Genomic DNA, 19551 nt, shown 5'->3' with positions numbered 1-19551 from the left:
TTGGTTTAGGTGCAACCCGTCCTTCTTGTACAGGTTCCACTTCTCCTGGAAGAGATCCCAATGATCAGGATATCTGAGCCCCTCTCTCCTACACCAGCTCTTTAGCATGTGTTGAGCTGCACTATCTTCCTGTTTCTAGCCTCATTGGCATGTGGCACAGGAAGTAATCCTAAGAATACAGGCCTAGTTTGTCCTTTTTTTTAACTTACTACCTAATTCCCTGAACTCCCATTGCAGGATCTTTTCACTCTTCCTGCCTATGTCATTAGTACCAATGTGCACCATGATCTCTGGCTGTTCACCCTCCCCTTTCACAATGCCCCATGCCCGTTCAGAGACCTCCTGGGCCCTGGCACCAGGGAGGCAACATACCATCCTGGAGTCTCTTTCCAGGCCACAGAAACACCAGTCTGCGCCCCTGACAATAGAGTCCCCTCTAACTATCGCTCTTCTGTGCCTTGATCCCCCTGCTGAACAACAGAACCAGTCAGCTGCTGCTCTTAACACCTGATAGGCCAATCCCCCCAACCGTATCCAAAATGGTACACTTGTCAGAGAGGGGGACGACAACAGGGGATTCCTACACTGCCTGCCTGCCCCTTCTGGTGGTCTATCTATCTGCATCTTGGGTGTGACCACATCTCTAAAGCTCTTATCTAAGATGCTTTCCGCCATCTTTATCCTCCTAAGTGCGTCCAACTGCTGCTCCAACCAATCCACGTGGTCTGCAAGGAGCTGCAATTGGGAGCACTTTAGGAAGGTATTGTGTTAGTGTAGATTTGATAGGCTGAAGGGCCTTTTCCTGTCTGTAATACTCTTTGTTCTCCTTTCTTTGTACTGCGTTGATGCTCTGAAAGACTGGTTGTCCCTTATCCAAAATCTCTGCTACTTGTCCACAATCTCAGGAAGCTGTCCAACTCCCTTCAGGATAACTTAGGGAATTGCCTTGAACCCTTGCTCAAGCAGCACAGTTAAAGTCCTGACATATCTGAAAAAACATTCCTCATTTCCCCTCAAGATCTTTTCCCGTAGATTTTTCAATCTATGACCTCTGGTTACTGACTGATTGTAAAAAGTCTGACAACACCAGGTTTAAGACTTTTTACTGTGTTTACCCCAGTCCAATGCCGGCACACCCACATCATGACTACTGACTGATTGGCCAGAAGAAGGGAGCTTCCCATCAACATCTCTTAAACCTTTGCCTGTTTACCCAGAAACTAAGTGACAAGGATTAGTTGGATCTTCTTTCAACGAGCAGAGACAATGGGCGCCTTTCGACAGTGTAAGCCAAAAGTAACTCCAGTACAGTGTATGCGATGTTCTAAAATACCCAGAGACGTTTGCTCTTTTCTCTGTACAGATGCCAGACTTGCTGAGTAGTTTCTGCTTTTATTTATTCCAATTTCAGAACAGGAAAAGCTTCAGAATTCAAACATCATCTTACCCACAATCCTCCAGCCAACTCTTGATTTTATCAACAGAACATCCTGTGAAAATAAACAGGAAACAGTCAGAGCCAGTTTCAGAAAAACAGTGGACCATCACCTCCCCTGCTCCATTCCTCAGGCTCAGTTACTTCCTCCTTGCTCCCTGTGTCTTGGATACTCCTGAGATTCCTCTGGATCAGTGTTGGTTCATTGTAAGATTTACAAATTCCAAATAAGCAGTTCAGTTTTCACGACATTAACAACTTATTCTGATTGTTATTATTGAATAGATGCAGGACATTCTACAAAGGGAGCAATCAGTGAGGAGAAACTTCATCCTTGGTGAGACAGAGGCCAGGCTGGCATTTACCCATCACAGCGGCAGGAGGTGGACGGACTGCCACTGGCCAGCGGGGGCACCAGAAGTTCCTACTACTGTCAACAAGTTTTCCCATTGACTTTGCCCCTCGCTATGGAAATCCCAGGGGTGCACCATCAACAGGACTGGAAGATCCCATCGGAGTGAACAGCCACAAAGTTCTGGTTTATATTTGGGAATTTGGTTCAAATTGGGAATTTGGTCCAAAGAGGTGTTTTTGGTAATACTTACTGCAAGAAGTGCAACTTAGAATAGAGTGCCTGAGAGTTAGGTTCAACATCCCATTCCCAAGCCATTCTAGTTTAAACCTTCCCTGACAGCACGAGCAAATATCACCACCACCCCCCCAGCCCCGAGGACATTGGCTCCAGTCCCACTTTCCCCAGAACCAGTTCCAATGTCCCAGGATTTGGAATCTCTCCTACATCGTCTCTCCACCCACAATGCTGTTAGGGAGGGAGTTCAAAGATCTTGACCTGGCAAAAGTGAAGGAGTGGCGATATATTTCCAAGTCAGGGTGGTGAGTGATTTGGAGGGGAACTTCCAGGTGGGGCTGTTCCCAGGTATCTGCTGCTCTTGTCTTTCTTTGCGATAGAGGTCACAGGTTTGGGAGGTGCTGCAGTGTAGATGGTACACACTGCTGCTACTGAGCATCGTTGGTGGAGGGAGTGGATATTTGTAGATGTTGTGCCAATTCAATGGGCTGCTTTGTCCTGGATGGTGTTGAGTTTTTAGAGTGTTGTTGGAGCTGCACCCATCCAGGCCAGTGGAGTGTATTCCATCACACTCCCCACTTGTGCATTGGGTAAGCTTTGGGAAACACAGTAAAAAGTCTGACAACACCAGGTTTAAGTCCAACCGATTTATTTGATAGTAAACTCACAAGCTTTCGGGTTAGCCCCTTCGTCAGGTGAATGGAGAGTTCTGGCCTCAGACAGAGCATGTAAAGCGCAGACAATTTACAGATTACTGATTAGAATGCGAATCTTTACACCTAACCTGCTGTTCAAGTCTTAAAGTGTCCGACAAGCTTTGGGAAGTCAGGAAGTGACACTATTCAGGATTCCTAGCCTCTGACCTATTCTTGTAGCCGCAGTATCTATATGGCTGGTCCAGTTCAGTTTCCTGTCAATGGTAACCCCCAGGATGTTGATACTAGGGGATTCAGCAATGGTAATGCCACTGAATGTCAAGAGTGATATTTGGATTCTCACTTCCTTCAACATCCTTGGATGCATCTCATTCAGTTCCAGCGTCTTGTCAACTTTCAATACCAATGTCCCAGAACTTGCGTTGGACCAATGTTCAGTATTTTTAGCACTTCCTCCTTATCAATTTTGACCTTTTCCAAGAACAGAATTTCCTCAGCTGTCACTATGTCCTTGGTAGCATCCACTTCCTTAGTAAAGACAGATGAAAAGTATTCATTTAATATCTCACCATGCCCCCGTCTCCCTGTGTAAATTCCCTTTTAGGTCCCTAATGAGCCCTTTTACTATTTATTTGCCTGTCGAAGACTTTGGGACTCCACCTTTTTGTTGGCTGCCAGTCTTTACCCTTTTTGCTTCCGTACGTTTTTTCACCTCCCATCGGAACCTCCTGGATTCCTCTTGGCTCTCAGTTGTATTTTCTATCTGACACAAACCATATGCATACTTTTTATTCCCTTTCTTAATTTCAATCTGCTTTTTCAACCAGAAAGCTCTTGATTTGTTTTCATTACTTTTCCCTTTTTGAGGAATGTACCTGGGCTGTTTCCAGACCATTTCTGTTTTGAAGGTAGCCCATTGTTAGAACATAGAACATAGAACGTTACAGCGCAGTACAGGCCCTTCGGCCCTCGATGTTGCGCCGACCAGTGGAACCAATCTAATGACCCTCTAACCTAAACTATTCCAATGTTATCCATATGTTCAATTACAGTTTTTCCCATAACCTTTCCTCCCACTCTAACCCAGCTCCATTCCTGCCGCATTGAAGTCAGCTCTCCCCCAGTTAATTATTTTTATTCTGGATTGCCTGTTAATCATTTTGATCATCATCCTAAATCTCACAATGCAATGATCACTGTCTCCTAAATGTTCCCCCAATGACGTTTCATCTACTTGGCCCACCTCATTTCCAAAAACCAAATCCCACAGAGCTTCCTTTCTTGGACTGGACACATACTGCTGTTTTCCTGGACACATTCTTGGAACGTTTGCCCCTCTCCATCCTTTACACTTTCACAGTCCAGTCGGTATTTGGGTAATTAAAGTTCCCCATTATAAGTACTCTATAATGTTTATATCTCTGTACTTTCCCGGTTTTTCTTCTTCCTTCTCACTAGTGGGCAGTCTATAGATCACACTGAGCAATGTGAATTCACTCTGTGTTCCTTAGCTCGAGCCAAATTGATTCTGTCCTTGAACCTCCTGGGACATCCTCTTTCTCCAGCATTTCAACGCTCTCCCTAACCAATACCACCCCCTTTCATTCCGTTTCTATCTTTTCCTGAACACCTTGTACCCAGGTATATTTAACACCCTGTCCTGACCTTCCCTGAGCCTGGTTTCTCTTATCACCACAACATATTTCCATGTTGCAATTTGCACTTATAACTCACCAATCTTAGTTACTCTACTCTGTGCACTCACAATAATCCTGATTTAGACATCATTACTTTCTCCCTTACTCCGATTTCATTGATTAACTTACTATCACTTATTAGTGCTTCCTGGCTCTCCCAGTATTTTGTCCATTCTGGTACTTCTATCCAATATTTCCTCTTGGTTGCCACCCCCCTGTTGAGTTAGTCTAAACCCTCCCAACAGCAAAACTCCCCACAAGGAACTCAGTTCCAGCTCTGTTCAGACACAATCCATCGGCTTGTACAGGTAGGGCTTCCCCAGAGCCAGTATCAGCTTCCCGAGAATGTAAAGCCCTCCCTCCTGCACCATCTTTTCAGCCACACAGTCATCTTCCTTATCCTCCTATTTCTGTACTTACTTTCACGAGACATTGGGAGCAATCTGGAGGTCACTACATTTGAAGTTCTGCTTGCTAATTGCCCACCTAACTCCCCAAATTCAAATTGCAAGCCCCCATCCCCTTCCTCGCTAAGTCATTTGAAGCAATATGAGCCATGACTCTGGCTGTTCACCCTCGCCAGAAGAATGTCCTGCAGCTGCACTGTGACAGCAATATAGCCACGGAAACACCTGTCTACCCCTCTAACTAACCAACTGTTCTTCCCTTCTCCTTCCTCCCCTTCTGTTCAGTCCAGTCTCTGGTGGTGCTGGAGACCTGGTTCTGACTGCGCTTCTCTGAGTAACCAAAGCTTTCACCAGCTTCCAAAACAGAAAGCTGATTTCGGAGAGGGACCTCAGGGTATTTTTGAACTATCTGCCTGGTGCTCTTGGTCTGCCTGGTGATCACCCATTTTCTCTGCTGCAGGCAGAGAAGGCGGTGTGACCACTGGGCTGAATGTGCTGTCCACGTAACTGTTAGCCCCACGGATGACCCACAGTGACTCCAGGTGCTGCTCCAGCTCTGAAATCCGGAGCTCCAGTTTGTGCAGCTGGGAGCACTTCCCCCACACGTGGTCATCTCAGACATCGATAGTGCCCATGACTTCACAAGACACACATTCCACTCCACTGAGTTGCCCTGCCATGTCTTAACTTCAGTCCACCTGTGTGAACTCTTCTATTTTGGATTACTTGTATTATCTTACTATATTGGCCTTAACTTTCCCTTATTTCAGATGTGAGTTTTTCACACAGAGCCTTTAAACTGAGCACTTACTGGCCAATAAATCACCAGTTTCTTGTGTCTTCAAGTTGTGATGTGGAGATGCCAGTGTTGGACTGGTGTGGGCACAGTAAGAAGTCTCACAATACCAGGTTAAAATCCAACAGGTTTATTTGGTAACACAAGACACAAGCTTTCAGAGCACTGCCCACTCATCATCTGAGCTGGGATTACAGTAGCTGCCCACATTTGGGGAAATAATGGCCCAAACCCTCTGGAGTGAAGAGGGGTTAATCAAGGTACCCCAGAAGGTCAGACACCAGGGGGTTGCCCCTTGGGCATTGCCACATTGACAGTGCCAGCCCAGGTCCCCTGGCACTGCCTAAAGAGCAAAGTGCCAATGCACAGGGACACATTGACACTGCCCATCGGGCATGGAGCAGTGCCAAGAGGATGATCAGTGAAGGTGGGGGAATCCCACTAAAAATCTGCATAGGGATCAGTGGGGGAAGGAGGGAGGCCAACAATCGGGGTGGTGATAGGCTAACAGGAGGCGGGGTACAGTCAGCCTGCTTGGGGGGGGGATGCGGTTTATTGTTGTGGGGTGGGGCCTGGGCCCAGGAATGGTTGGGGGGGCCAACGATCAGAACATCGGGGTCACAGGGCTGGCCAACAATTGGAAGGCCATCAGTGCAGGCCCACTGCGCATGCACCAACCTCGACACTGACAGATCGGCGCATGCACAATGGCTCCCTCAGCGCACTGGTTTCAGCCTCTCCAGTCGGAATAGGCCCCACCCCCTGAAATTTAATGCTATTCACACTGGTGACCTCTGCAGTACACAGAGTGTGGGAGATTGTGAAAGGACAGGCTGATTGTGCGGGGGCGGGTGGGGGGGGGGGGGGGGAGGAGGTGATTTTGGTGGGGGGAATGGAGTGGTTGTAGGGGATGAGGTGGTTGTGGGGAGGACAGAGTGGTTGTGTGTGGGGGCAGGGTGATTTTGGGAGGGGGGAAATGGGGTGGTTGGGAAACGGATGAATTTCAAGAAGCGGGAAGATTCTGTTCAGCTGACATCAATTTGATGGAAGAGCAGAGAGATCCAGGAACACCAGAAGCTAGCAGAGAAAATCACACAACAAGCAAATTCCTCAAAATAAAAGGTACACAAGAATGATCCCAAAGCACACTGTCCACAGCACGATCCAAGCACCTTAATGTGTTGACAGCAACCTTCACCTGAGAGACTCTTACCTCATTGAGTCCAGTGGGAGCTCTCACTGAAAAAAAACGTGAATTTCTCCAGTTTTGACACAAATTCAACATTTGGAATTTTTCCTGGGGAGGGGAGAGTTCCACCCAGTTGTGTAGATGAGGACAGTGCAGTTGATGCAGTTTATATGGAGTTCAGCAAAGTCTTTGACAGGGAGACTTACAAAGAAGACAAAAGGGATCCAGGGGAACTTGATAAAGTGGATTCAAAATTGACTCAGTTGTAGGAGACAGGGAGTGATGATGGAAGTGACTGGAAGCCAGTGTCCAGTGGTGTGCCACAGGGATCTCCTATTATTTGTCATTTATATAAATGACATTGATGACTATTTGGGGATTAGGATCAGTAACTTTGTGGATAACATAGAGATTGGCAGAGTGTCTTGGGCTACAAGTAGATATAGACAGAATGGTCAAACGGGCAGATAAATGGCAGATGGAATTTAACCCTGAAAAGTGTGAGGTGATACACTTTGGAAGAGGTAATTTGGCAAGAAAGTACTCAATGGAATGGTAGGACGTGAGGAAGAATTTGTCCACAGATCTCTGAAGGCAGAATGAAATGTTAATAGGGTGGAGAGAAAGGCATATGGGCCTTTAACAATCAAGACACAGACTACAAAAGCAGGGAGGTCATGTTGGAGTTGTGTGGAACTTTGGTGAGGCCACAGCTGGAGCACTGCGTGCAGTTCTGGTTGCCACATTATAGAAAAGATGTGATTGCCCTGGAGCGGGTACAGTGGAGATTCACTGGCATGCTGTCTGGGATCGAGCATTTACATTATGAAGAGAAGCTCTGGTTGTTTTTGTTGGCCATGATGTGGAGATGCCGGTGTTGGACTGGGGTAAGGACAAGAAGTTGTCTCACAAACACCAGGTTAAATCCGACAGGTTTATTTGGCAGCACGAGCTTTTGGAGTCTCTCTCCTTCATCCAGTGAGCGAGGACTTGTGTTCACAAAGAGGGCATATAAAGATACAAGCTCAATTTACAAGATAATAGTTGGAATGCGAGTCTTTACAGGTAATCAAGTCTTAAAAGTACAGACAGTGTGAGTGGAGAGAGGGTTAAGCACAGGTTAAAGAGATGTGTATTGTCTCCAGACAGGACAGTTAATGAGATTTTGCAAGTCCAGGCAAGTCACGGGGGTTACAGATAGTGCGACATGAACCCAAGATCCCGGTTGAGGCTGTCCTCGTGTGTGCGGAACTTGGCTATCAGTCTCTGCTCAACGATTCTGCGTTGTTGTGTGTCGTGAAGGCCGCCTTGGAGAACGCTTACCCAAAGATCAGAGGCTGAATGCCCGTGACCACTGAAGTGTTCCCCGACTGGAAGGAAACACCCCTATCTGGGGATTGTTGAGTAATGTTCTTTCATTCACTGTCGTAGTGTCTGCATGGTCTCCCCAGTGCAAAATCTCACTAACTGTTCTGGCTGGTGACAATACTCATCTCTTTAACCTGTGCTTAACCCTCTCTCCATTCATATTGTCTGTACCTGTAAAGATTTGATTACCTGTAAAGACTCACATTCCAACCATTATCTTGTAAATTGAGTTTGTGTCTTTATATACCCTGTTTGTGAACACAAGTCCCACTCACCTGATGAAGGAGCTGAGACTCTGAAAACTTGTGCTGCCAAATAAACCTGTTGGACTTTAACCCGATGTTGTGAGACTTCTTACTGTCTTTGTTGGAGCAGAGAAGACTGAGGAGCGACCTGATCGAGGTGAACAAGATTATGAGAGATATGGCAGAATGGTTAAAGAGCTGTTCCCCTTAGTTGAAGGGTCAGTCACAAGGGGACAAGGGTTCAAAGTGAGGGGCAGGGGTTTAGGGGGATGTGAGAAAAATCATTTTTATCCAGAAATCTGGAATGTGCTGCCAGGAGGGTGGTAAGGACAGATTGCCTCACATCCTTTAAAAGGTATCTGGATGATCACTTGGCACGTCAGAACATTCCACGTGCTGGTAAATAGGATTCGGGGGGAGGCTAGCTGCTCTCACATGTTTTTTGGTGCAGACTCCATGGGTGAAAGTCATCTTTTGCACTGTGTCATTCTGTGATTCTGGGCGAGACGTTCGAAGGAATTACACCCATCAGCAAAAACTGAATAGGTTGAGACTGTAATCTCCAGGGAAGACAAGGTGAAACAGTGAGGATGGAGGAGGGAGAATGGGGGTGGGGGGGGGGAGCGGGGGATAGAACATAGAACATTCCAGCACAGTACAGGCCCTTCAGCCCTCGATGTTACAAAACAAAGGAACAAAGAACATCACAACCCAGGAAACAGGCCCTTCGGCCCAACGAGCCCACGCCGCCATTTTAACATTGTGAGTGCCCTCTTCTACCCATGACCTTTGTCTACGCCTATTGAACTCCACAATAAAGGAACCTTAACCAGATTGAGGGACGACTAATGTTGCACTGACCTGTGCAACCAATTTAAAGCCCATCTAACCTACACTATTCCAGTATCATCCATATCTTTATCCAATTTTAATGACTCCACTACTGTTGCAGGCAGGGCATTCCACGCCCTTACTACTCTCTGAGTAAAGAACCTACCTCTGACATCCGTCCTATATCTATCAACCCTCAGTTTAAAACTATGTCCCCTCGTGCTAGCCATCTCAATCTGAAGAAAAAGGCTCTCATTGTCCACCCTATCTAATCCTCTGATCATCTTGTATGCCTCTATTAAGGCACCTCTTAACCTTCTTCACTCTAATGAAAATAACCTCGAGTCCCTCAGCCTTTCCTCATAAGACCTTCCCACCATACCAGGCAACATCCTGGTAAACCTCCTCTGCACCCTTTCCAATGCCTCCACATCTTTCTTATAATGCAGCGACCAGAGTTGTACGCAATATTCCAAGTGCGGCCGCACCAGAGTTTTGTATAGCTGCAACATGACCTCACGGCTCCGAAATTCAATTCCCCTACCAATAAAAGCTAACACACCGTACACCTTCTTAACAACCTTGTCAACCTGAGTGCCAACTTCTAGAGATCTATGCACATGCACACCAAGATCTCTCTGCTCATCCACATTACCAAGTACCTTACCAGTACTCTGTATTCCTGTTACTCCTTCCAAAGTGAATCACTTCATACTTTTCCGCATTAAACTCCATTTGCCACCTCCTGGCCCAGCTCTGCAGCTTATCTATGTCCCTCTGTAACCTGCAACTTCCTTCTGCACTGTCCACAATTCCACCGACTTAAGTGTCATCCACAAATTTACTAACCCATCCTTCTACGCCCTCATCTAGGTCATTTATAAAAATGACAAACAGCAGTGGCCCCAAAATAGATCTTTGAGGTACACCACTTGTAACTGAACCCCAGGTTGAATATTTCCCATCAACCAGCACCCTCTGTCTTCTATCAGTTAAAAGTCTGACAACACCAGGTTTTAGTCCAACCTATTTATTTGATAATATACTCACAACAGTTCCGCACACATGAGGACGGTCTCAACAGGGATCCTGGGCCCATGCCGCCCATGCCGGCATACCCACATCGTGTTCTATCAGTTAGCAAATTCCTGATCCAAACTGCTAAATCACCCTCACTCTGATGCCTCTGTATTTTCTGCAGTAGCCTACCATGGAGAACCTTATCAAACGCTGTGCTAAAATCCATATACACCACGTCAACCCTTATCCACCTCTTTGGTCACTTTTTCAAAAAACTCGATAAGGTTTGTGAGGCATGACCTACCCTTCACAAAACCGTGCTGACTATCCCTAATCAAATTATTCCTTTCTAGATGTTTATAAATCCTATCTCTTATAATCCTTTCCAAAACTTTGCCCACAACAGAAGTAAGGCTCACTGGTCTATAATTCCCAGGATGGTCACTACTTCCCTTTTTGAACAAGGGGACAACATTTGCTATCCTCCAGTCTTCCGGCACTATTCCTGTAGACAATGATGACATAAAGATCAAAACCAAAGAATCTGCAATTTCCTCCCTAGCCTCCCAGAGAATCCTAGGGTAAACCCCATCCGGCCCAGGGGACTTATCTATTTTCACACTTTCCAGAATTGCTAACACCTTCTCCTTATGAACCTCAATCCCATCTAGTCTAACAGGCTGTATCTCAGTATTCTCCTCGACAACGTTGTCTTTTTCCTGTGTGAATACTGATGAAAAATATCCATTTAGTGCCTCTCCTATCTCTCCGGACACCACACACAACTTCCCACTACTGTCCCTGACTGGCCCTAATCTTGCCGTAATCATTCTTTTATTCCTGACATACCTGTAGAAAGTTTTAGAGTTTTCCTTGATCCTATCCGCCAAAGACTTCTCGTGTCCTCTTCTGGCTCTTCTTAACTCTCTCTTTAGCTCCTTCCTGGCTAACTTGTAACCCTCAAGTGCCCTAACTGAGCCTTCACATCTCACCTTGACATAAGTCTCCTTCTTCCTCTTCACCAGAGATTCAACTTCCTTAGAGCACCATGTTTTCCTCGCTCGACCACTTCCTCCCTGCCTGACAGGTACATATTTATCAAGGACACACAGCAGCTGTTCCTTGAACAAGCTCCACATTTCAATTGTGCCTATCCCCTGCAGTTTCCTTCCACATCCCATGCATCCTAAATCTTGCCTAATCGCATCATAATTTCCTTTCCCTCAGCTATAACTCTTGCTCTGCAGTATATACCTATCCCTTTTCATTGCTAATGTAAATGTAACTGAATTGTGGTCACTATCACCAAAGTGTTCGCCTACCTCCAAATCTAACACCCGGCCTGGTTCATTACGCAGTACCAAATCCAATGTGGCCTCGCCTCTTGTTGGCCTATCTACACACTGTGTCAGGAAACCCTCCTGTACACATTGGACAAAAACTGACCCCTCTAAAGTAGAACATAGAACATAGAACTCTACAGCACAAACAGGCCCTTCGGTCCACAAGCTGCACCGATCATATCCCAACCTACCAGACTTATTTATAACTCCCAATCCCATATACTCATCCAGAAGTCTTTTAAAAGACCCCAGCGAGTTCGCCTCTACCACCACCGACGGCAGCCGATTCCACTCACTCACCACCCTCTGAGTGAAAAACTTACCCCTGACATCTCCTCTGTACTTGCTTCCCTGCACCTTAAATCTGTGTCCTCTCGTAGCGACCATTTCAGCCCTGGGAAATAGCCTCCGAGAATCCACCCTATCTATTCCTCTCAACATTTTATAAACCTCTATCAGGTCACCTCTCAACCTTCGTGTCTCCAGGGAGAAGAGTCCCAGCTCCCTCAACCTATCTTCATAAGGCATGCCTCCTAATCCAGGCAACATCCTTGTAAATCTCCTCTGCACCCTCTCAATAGCTTCCACATCCTTCCTGCAGTGAGACGACCAGAAGTACTTGAACTATAGCTTCTCCAGTCAATATTTATGAAGTTAAAGGAGAGAGGATGGGGTGATTGGGAGGGGTGGAATGGGGTGATTGTGGGGAGGATGAAGTGGTTGGAAAGTGGATGAATTTCAAGAAGAGGGGAGATTCTGTTCAGTTGACATCGATTTAATGGAAGAGCAGAGAGATCCAGGAACATCAGAAGCTGCACAATCCAAGCACCTTACTGCATTGAGAGTAACTTCCACCTGAAAAGCTCTTACCTGAATGAGAGATTGTATCTGTGAGGTTTTCATCCACAGTCTGCCACTGAGCTCTGCTGCGGGCCCACGCTCTGCGTTTTCGAGATGAGCTCTTCTCCCAGCAAGACAGGCTTTGAGGAGATGAAAGCTCCATCCTGTCACTCACTACAGACCATCAGGGAAAGGAATTTGGAAAAACAATCAATTAATTCCCACCTCCAGAGCACTTTGCACAACTTCACAACAGCCACGTTTACAATGCATAACATCATAAGAGCAGAAATAGTCCATCTGGCCCATTAAATCTACTCCACCGTTCAATGAGATCATGATTGATCTGATATGATCATCCTCAGCTCCACTTCCCCGCCTTATCCCCATTACCCTTCAATCCCTGATTAAAAATCTGTCTATCTCAGCCTTGAACATATTTAACAACCCAACCTCTCCAGCAAAGAATTCCACTGATCCACTGAGAGAAGAAATTTCTCTTCATCTCCGTCTTAAATGGGTGATCCCTTATTCTGAGATTATGGCCTCTGGCCTTAGACCCTCGTACAAGGGGAAACAATCTCCCGGCACCTACCCTGTCAAGTCCCCTGAGAATCCTATCTGTCTCATACAGTCACATGGAAACAGGCCATTCGGCCCAACTTGTCTATGTCATCCGTTTTTTTAAACCTCTAAACTAATCTCAATTGCCTACATTTGGCCCATATCTCTCTATACCCATTGTACTCACATAATTCTAACAGAGTCAGTCTACAGGGTCAATGGCAGGGTTCTGAGGAATGTGGAGGAACAGAGAGATGCCAGCAAGGTTGGTGGAGTAGTGGCTGTTGTAGGCTGTTGTATCCACAGATCTCTGAAGGTTGCCACTCAAGTGGATAGAGCCGTGAAGAAGGCCTATCGTGTGTTAACGTTTATTAACAGGGGGTTTGAGTTTAAGGGCTGTGAGGTTATGCTGCAACTGTACAGGACCTTGGTGAGAGCACATTTGGAATATTGTGTGCAGTTCTGGTCACCTCACTATAAGAAGGATGTGGAAGCATTGGAGAGAGTGCAGAGGAGGTTTACCAGGATGCTGCCTGGTTTGGAGGGTAGGTCTTATGAGGAAAGCTACGACTTTTCTCTTTAGAGTGGAGGAGAAGGAGAGGCGACTTAATAGAGGTTTATAAGATGATGAGAGGAATTAATAGAGTGGATGTGTAGAGACTATTTCCTCGGGTGGATGTAGCTGTTACTAGGGGGCATAACTATAAGGTGGGAGATATAGGAGGGATGTCCGAGGTAGATTCTTTACTCAGAGAGTGGATGGGGTGTGGAATGGACTGCCTGCTGTGATAGTGGAGTCGGACACTTTAGGAACTTTCAAGCGGTTATTGGATAGGCACATGGAGCACTCCAGAATGATAGGGAGGGGATAGCTTGATCTTAGTTTCAGACAAAGATTGGCACAACATCGAGGGCTGAAGGGCCTGTACTGTGCTGTACTGTTCTATATTCTATGTTCACACACCTATCCCTGACCTCAACATCCATCATATACTTCTCCTCATTGAATACCGATACAAAGTACTCATTAATGATTTCACCCACTTCCTGTAGCTCCATACATAACTCCCTCCATTGTCCTTTAATGGGCCAAGTTTTCTCTTGCTCATGCTACCCTCTTGCTCCTAATATATGCATAAAAAGCTTTGGGATTCTCCTTCACCCCGTTTGCTAAAGATGTGGAGGTGCCAGCATTGGACTTGAGGTGGGTCACCTGATGAAGGAGCAGTGCTCTGAAAGCCCGTGATTCCAAATAAACCTGTTGAACTTTAACCTGGTGTTGTGAGACTTCTTATCATTTGCGAAAGACATTTCATAATCCCTTTTCACTCTCCTGATTCCACATTTAAGTTCCTTCCTACTTTCACTGTATTCCTCAAATGCTCCATCTCTGACTGTCCCTCGCCCAGGGCGACATCCACTACTTACCAAATTATACCATGTCCACCCTGGGATTTTGATTGAAAATGCTAGCCAGGAGTTACGTATGGTGGTATTGATGTAGACATTACCGACTTGGACAGACAGTGTGAGCCGTGCCAAGAGAATCAAAAATCCCCTCCCCCTCAGCCTCCTGACATCATAGGATGGCCTTGTATATCTTGGGTAGACTTCACCAAGCTTTTTGTGGTTCCATGTTCCTGATTTTGGTCAACGCGCTCTCCAAATTATTGGAGCCACATCATGTGAGCATCATCACTTCCCTTACTACCATTGAGAAACTAGGACAAATTTTCTGCGCGCATGGGATACTTGGAGTCCTCGTCTCTGACCATAGAACATAGAATAGAACATAGAACATTACAGCACAGAACAGGCCCTTCGGCCCACGATGTTGCACCGACCAGTTAAAAAGCAATGACCCTCTAACCTAAACCAAACCCTTTCCATCCATAAACCTATCCACGGATCTCTTAAACGCCCCCAAACTAGGCTCATTTACAACTGCAGCAGGCAGGGCATTCCAATCCCTCACCACAATGGCATTGATTTTCAGACTTACGTGCTTTCCATTGGAATCTAACACATTAGGATAACTCCCTGTCTCCTGTTATCAAAGCATTAGCTGAATCCATCAATAGATCTCTCCATGAGCTTTGTTAAATATCAGCTCCCCTACTGGGCTGAACGCAGACTTTTAAGCTCGATATGTAGAAGAAAGCTATAGAAACCAAACTGGTGTGAGTTTTATTCCACTATAGGACTACCCCTCACAAAAGGACAGGAATTGCCCAGCAGAATTATTAATGGGACGGAGGATTAAGCGGACTGTTCCCAAACCTGGCCAAGAAGATGGAATCCGAACAAGAGAACCAGAAGAACTATGATTCTGTAAAGACAGACACAACATTCAAAAACGGCAACCCAGTCCACATGAGGGACTTCCGGGATGGCCTCAGTGGGTCTCCGAGATCGTAACAGAGAAAATGAGGCCCATGTCATATAAAGTCCAAAGGGAAAGTAGTCAGGAAGCACCTGGACCATCTCAGGAGTAGGGAACCCAATGCCAGTACAAAGGAGCAGAGTCAGTGGCTTTACAGCTCCTCCTTCAGAAGAAAAGGTCCCCACCCGCTTCACAGGCCTGATCCAGTCCTGCCTCCAGCCGAGCCCAGGTCACTATGCAGCGGAGAAGATCCTCACCTCTCCCCCACCACCCTCCCGCCACCCCCCCATAGCAATAGTACAGGGAAGACACGGACACGGTGTGGGGGTGGGGTATGTTACGATGGCCACATGCTGAATACAAGCTCCCTGATTAGGTGAATGGAAGCTCTCCCAATAGGGAATGGGGAGCAGGAAGTTTAAATCCAGATGTCTGCACTCAGGTGGCAGTCGATAGATACGGGACTAATCTGCACTCTGTAATCACTGAATGGCATCCCGATATCAGTATAAATAACGGGTGACAGGAGACTTGGTCAGATTATTACACCCACAAATTGAAACTCACTTCTCCCACACTCGTCTCTGAGCCATGTGTCGACCTCTCTACTTTATGTACTCCGTGTCACACATCTTTTGTCTTGTTCAGACTACTGGTCAAAACATCTAACATATAACACAAGTAAACACTCAGGATTACTGTGAACAAAATCTTCCCACCAGTCAGCAATAAAACCCCTGTTAATATTCAGTATTTATTGCAGTGGTTCTGACCATTTGATTGACTCGCTCTTTTGCCATTGGTTTCTTCATGTTTTTACAGTGAGTTTCAGGAATCTCATGAAACCAATGTGTGTGATATTAAATGTAGAACCCTGTTCCCAGACCACTCAAATTAAACAAGGGTGGAATCCCTATAGAGTACAGGAAGAGGCCATTCAGCCCATCAAGTCTGCACCGAAAGAGCATCTTACCCAGACTAACATCCCTACCTTGCACCATAACCCCGCACAATCCACCTAATGTGGGAGGAACACAGAGCACCCGGAGGAAACCCACGCAGTCACGAGGAGAATGTGCAAACTCAAGACTACGATTGAACCCGGGTCCCTGGCACTGTGAGGCAGCCGATTGGAGTCAGCTTGCCTACTTTCCTCCAACGTTTTCTGATTGGTTTCCTCCGTTGCACCCAATGTCAGGGATTTCCGACAGGTTGAAACTCCTTCCCCTGATTGTATCAAACCAAATTATAACTCGATGCAATATATTAGGAGCAGAGACAAAAAATGATTCTCAAACAGAAATTATAAGCAATTTGGTCAAATGGGACAAAGACAAAGATTAGAAAGAATCAACATGAGGACAGATGGAAAGAAAGTTGGAGACCAAAAGGAATAAAGTTTAAAGAACATTTCTCAGTAAGTTCTGTACATATAGGATATACAGGCCTCTTTACACCATGTTAGTTTGAGCAGATAAAGGCCTGTCTAACTTCTGACCTTATACACGGCATTTCACACCAAGTGTTCCACTTACCCAATGTTTCCAATGCTCATACCGATTAATCAGACTCATTTATTTCAATAATCGGAGCCGCGAGCTCTCTGACATGGTGTCCAGTGATTGGTTTGCTCTAACAGACACTAATTTCAGTCCTGAGACTCTCACAGTGTGAGTGGGAAAGGGGAAGCTGTGTGAGTTCAACAGTCTAACTGCGGCTAAACCACTTCCTGTGTATATACCAGCTTCGATGTGACGTACAACACCGATACACACAATTCCGATCAAACATGAGTGCTTTGGCATTTATTGATCTGCTGAAGAATTGTCTTCATGTCGGTGAGGAAATCAATTATGGATTATATCTCAAATAAAAAACTGTTATCTGCTGTTACTGGCCTGACACTTTGCACCAGCCAGTGTTTTGGTTTCAGTTTCTCGGAGCTCAAACACATCAAGCCGTTTTCCTGCCCAATTGTTAAATTTAGTGGGACAAAAAGACGTCATTCTGCTCGCTCATCAAAACTGTGCTGGTGTTTTTCATAATCTGACTGACACGGAATTATTGTCTGAGGATACGGGACTCAGATGAGGAGAAACTTCTCCACCCAGAGAGTGGTCAGCCTCTGGAATTTGCTGCCACATTTGAGGCTAAAATACTGGGGGTGATTTTACTGTTACACTGCGCCCGTTTTCGGGTGTGACACAGCCATAAAGTGGGGTGTAAAGCAATGAGCGCGATTGGCACGGGTTTTCACAACCAGTGCCATTTCACAAACACCGGATTTCTGAAGAGATCAGCTTTGCGCTCTTCGGGTGAGAGACGGTTAACGTACGGAACTTTATTTTGATATTGCTTAACATCCGTTCAGTGAGCTCGGTGCTCAACTGTCCAGCCTCACCCCCCCCCTTAAAACCTCTTTGGGAAAGGTTCACATTGGCAAGGCTCCCTATGAATGGGGAGCCATCAACTAGGTCTCGCTGGTAGAACCAGAGACCATTGAGGCCCCCCCCCAAGGAGGCAAGGTAATTGGACCTTGGGCAGTATCAAACTGGCACCTAGGAAATACCCAGTGGGCAGCATCAGGGGGTGGGGTTAATGGGGGTGGTGTCAATGGGGACAGGGTCAGTGGGAGAGAGGCGAATGGGGGCACTCTGCAGCGATTGGTGGGGGGGGGAGGGAAAGGGGGCCTGCTGCACTCTGGGGTTGGAGGGGGAGGCAGCAGATCGATGGGGGAAGGGAGGGGGTCTGTGATTGGTCTGGGTGACTGGGAGAAGAGGATCTGTGGGGGCTGCATCTCAGGCTGTGGGCCCCTGTGATTGCGGGGGGGCTGGTGGGTGGGGGGCTGAAAACACAGCCAAAAGGTGGATCTGAAACTCGTCTGCTTTCAGGTCCACTCAGCAATTAGACAAGAAAAGGTAAAACTGCCCGCAGAGTGTCTTTTCAAGGAAGAATTAGATACAGTGCTTGAGGTGAAGGGACCAAAAACATAGGGGGAAGGTGGGTTCAGGATATTGAATTGATCATAATAAAGTCACTGAGTCAGTCCATCGAATCTGCACCAACAATAACTCCCGCATACGGCACACAGATTCCATATCCTTGAATGTTCTGATGTCTCAGGTATTCATCAAAATACTTTGTAAAGGTTGTAAGGATTCCAGTTCCACGACCATCCCAGGCAGTACATTCCAGATGAATAGTTCACTACATTTGAGGTCCTACTTTTCAACTTACTTCCGAGCTCCCCATATTCTGCTTTTAGAACCTCATCACTTTTTTATCGATATTATTTGGACCCCTGTGCGCCATGACCACTGGCTGTTCACCCTTCGCACCATAATATCCTGTATTCACTCTGAGACGTCCTTGATCCCAGCATCAGGGAGGCAACAAACCATCCTGGAGTCTCATTACTATAGAATGCAGCCTTTACAAACTATAAACTACAAAAGACTTTATAAACTGTAAAAGTAGTAAATACTTACCTGAACTTACCCTCTCCTTACCAATCAGCTCTCTCCCTTGTAGCCTCTACTCCTGAAGCAGGGCAACATCTCTCTCTGAAGGTTAAAAAGTTAGAAAGGCAAAAAAGAGTAGAAAGCATCTCTTTCCATTCAGCAGCCGGTTCCACTGTGCTTTAAATTCCCTAAAAACACACACACTCACCCTGGCTGGGTCTCACTCTGGTTGGGTCTCACTCTGGCTGGGTCTCACTCTGGTTGGGTCTCACTCTGGCTGGGTCTCACTCTGGTTGGGTCTCACTCTGGCTGGGTCTCACTCTGGCTGGGTCTCACTCTGGCTGGGTCTCACTCTGGTTGGGTCTCACTCTGGTTGGGTCTCACTCTGGTTGGGTCTCACTCTGGCTGGGTCTCACTCTGGTTGGGTCTCACTCTGGCTGGGTCTCACTCTGGTTGGGTCTCACTCTGGTTGGGTCTCACTCTGGTTGGGTCTCACTCTGGCTGGGTCTCACTCTGGTTGGGTCTCACTCTGGCTGGGTCTCACTCTGGTTGGGTCTCACTCTGGCTGGGTCTCACTCTGGTTGGGTCTCACTCTGATGCCCTTCCAATAGGAATTATTGGTAATTAAGATCTGCTGCTATTGGGGCAGTGACGTGTATTTCCTGCCGATATCACTCAATCAGTCTTATCAGCAGCTTCAGGCGTTGACATTCAAATCCTCCTCTCC

General features: G+C 46.4%; 1 protein-coding gene across 1 annotated transcript in view; it reads right to left on the bottom strand.

Moving 5' to 3' along the window:
* The window catches only part of tespa1 (thymocyte expressed, positive selection associated 1), a 71865-nt gene extending 54846 nt beyond the window's left edge, over nucleotides 1-17019 (bottom strand). The window contains exons 1-3 of the mRNA XM_080214704.1: nucleotides 16899-17019; nucleotides 12447-12590; nucleotides 1448-1490 (exon numbers count right to left, since the gene is read on the bottom strand). Of these exons, the coding sequence (XP_080070830.1) occupies nucleotides 1448-1490; nucleotides 12447-12579 (176 nt within the window). The 5' untranslated portion in view covers nucleotides 12580-12590; nucleotides 16899-17019. The remainder of the gene's footprint in view (nucleotides 1-1447; nucleotides 1491-12446; nucleotides 12591-16898) is intronic.
* Nucleotides 17020-19551: the final 2532 nt, after the last annotated feature.

Source organism: Carcharhinus amblyrhynchos, chromosome 29 (genome assembly GCF_965287045.1).
Source record: "Carcharhinus amblyrhynchos chromosome 29, sCarAmb.v2.hapA, whole genome shotgun sequence".
NCBI lineage: Eukaryota > Metazoa > Chordata > Chondrichthyes > Carcharhiniformes > Carcharhinidae > Carcharhinus > Carcharhinus amblyrhynchos.
The sequence above is the reverse complement of the archived record's forward strand: the minus strand, read 5'-3'. Positions and strand labels throughout refer to the sequence as shown.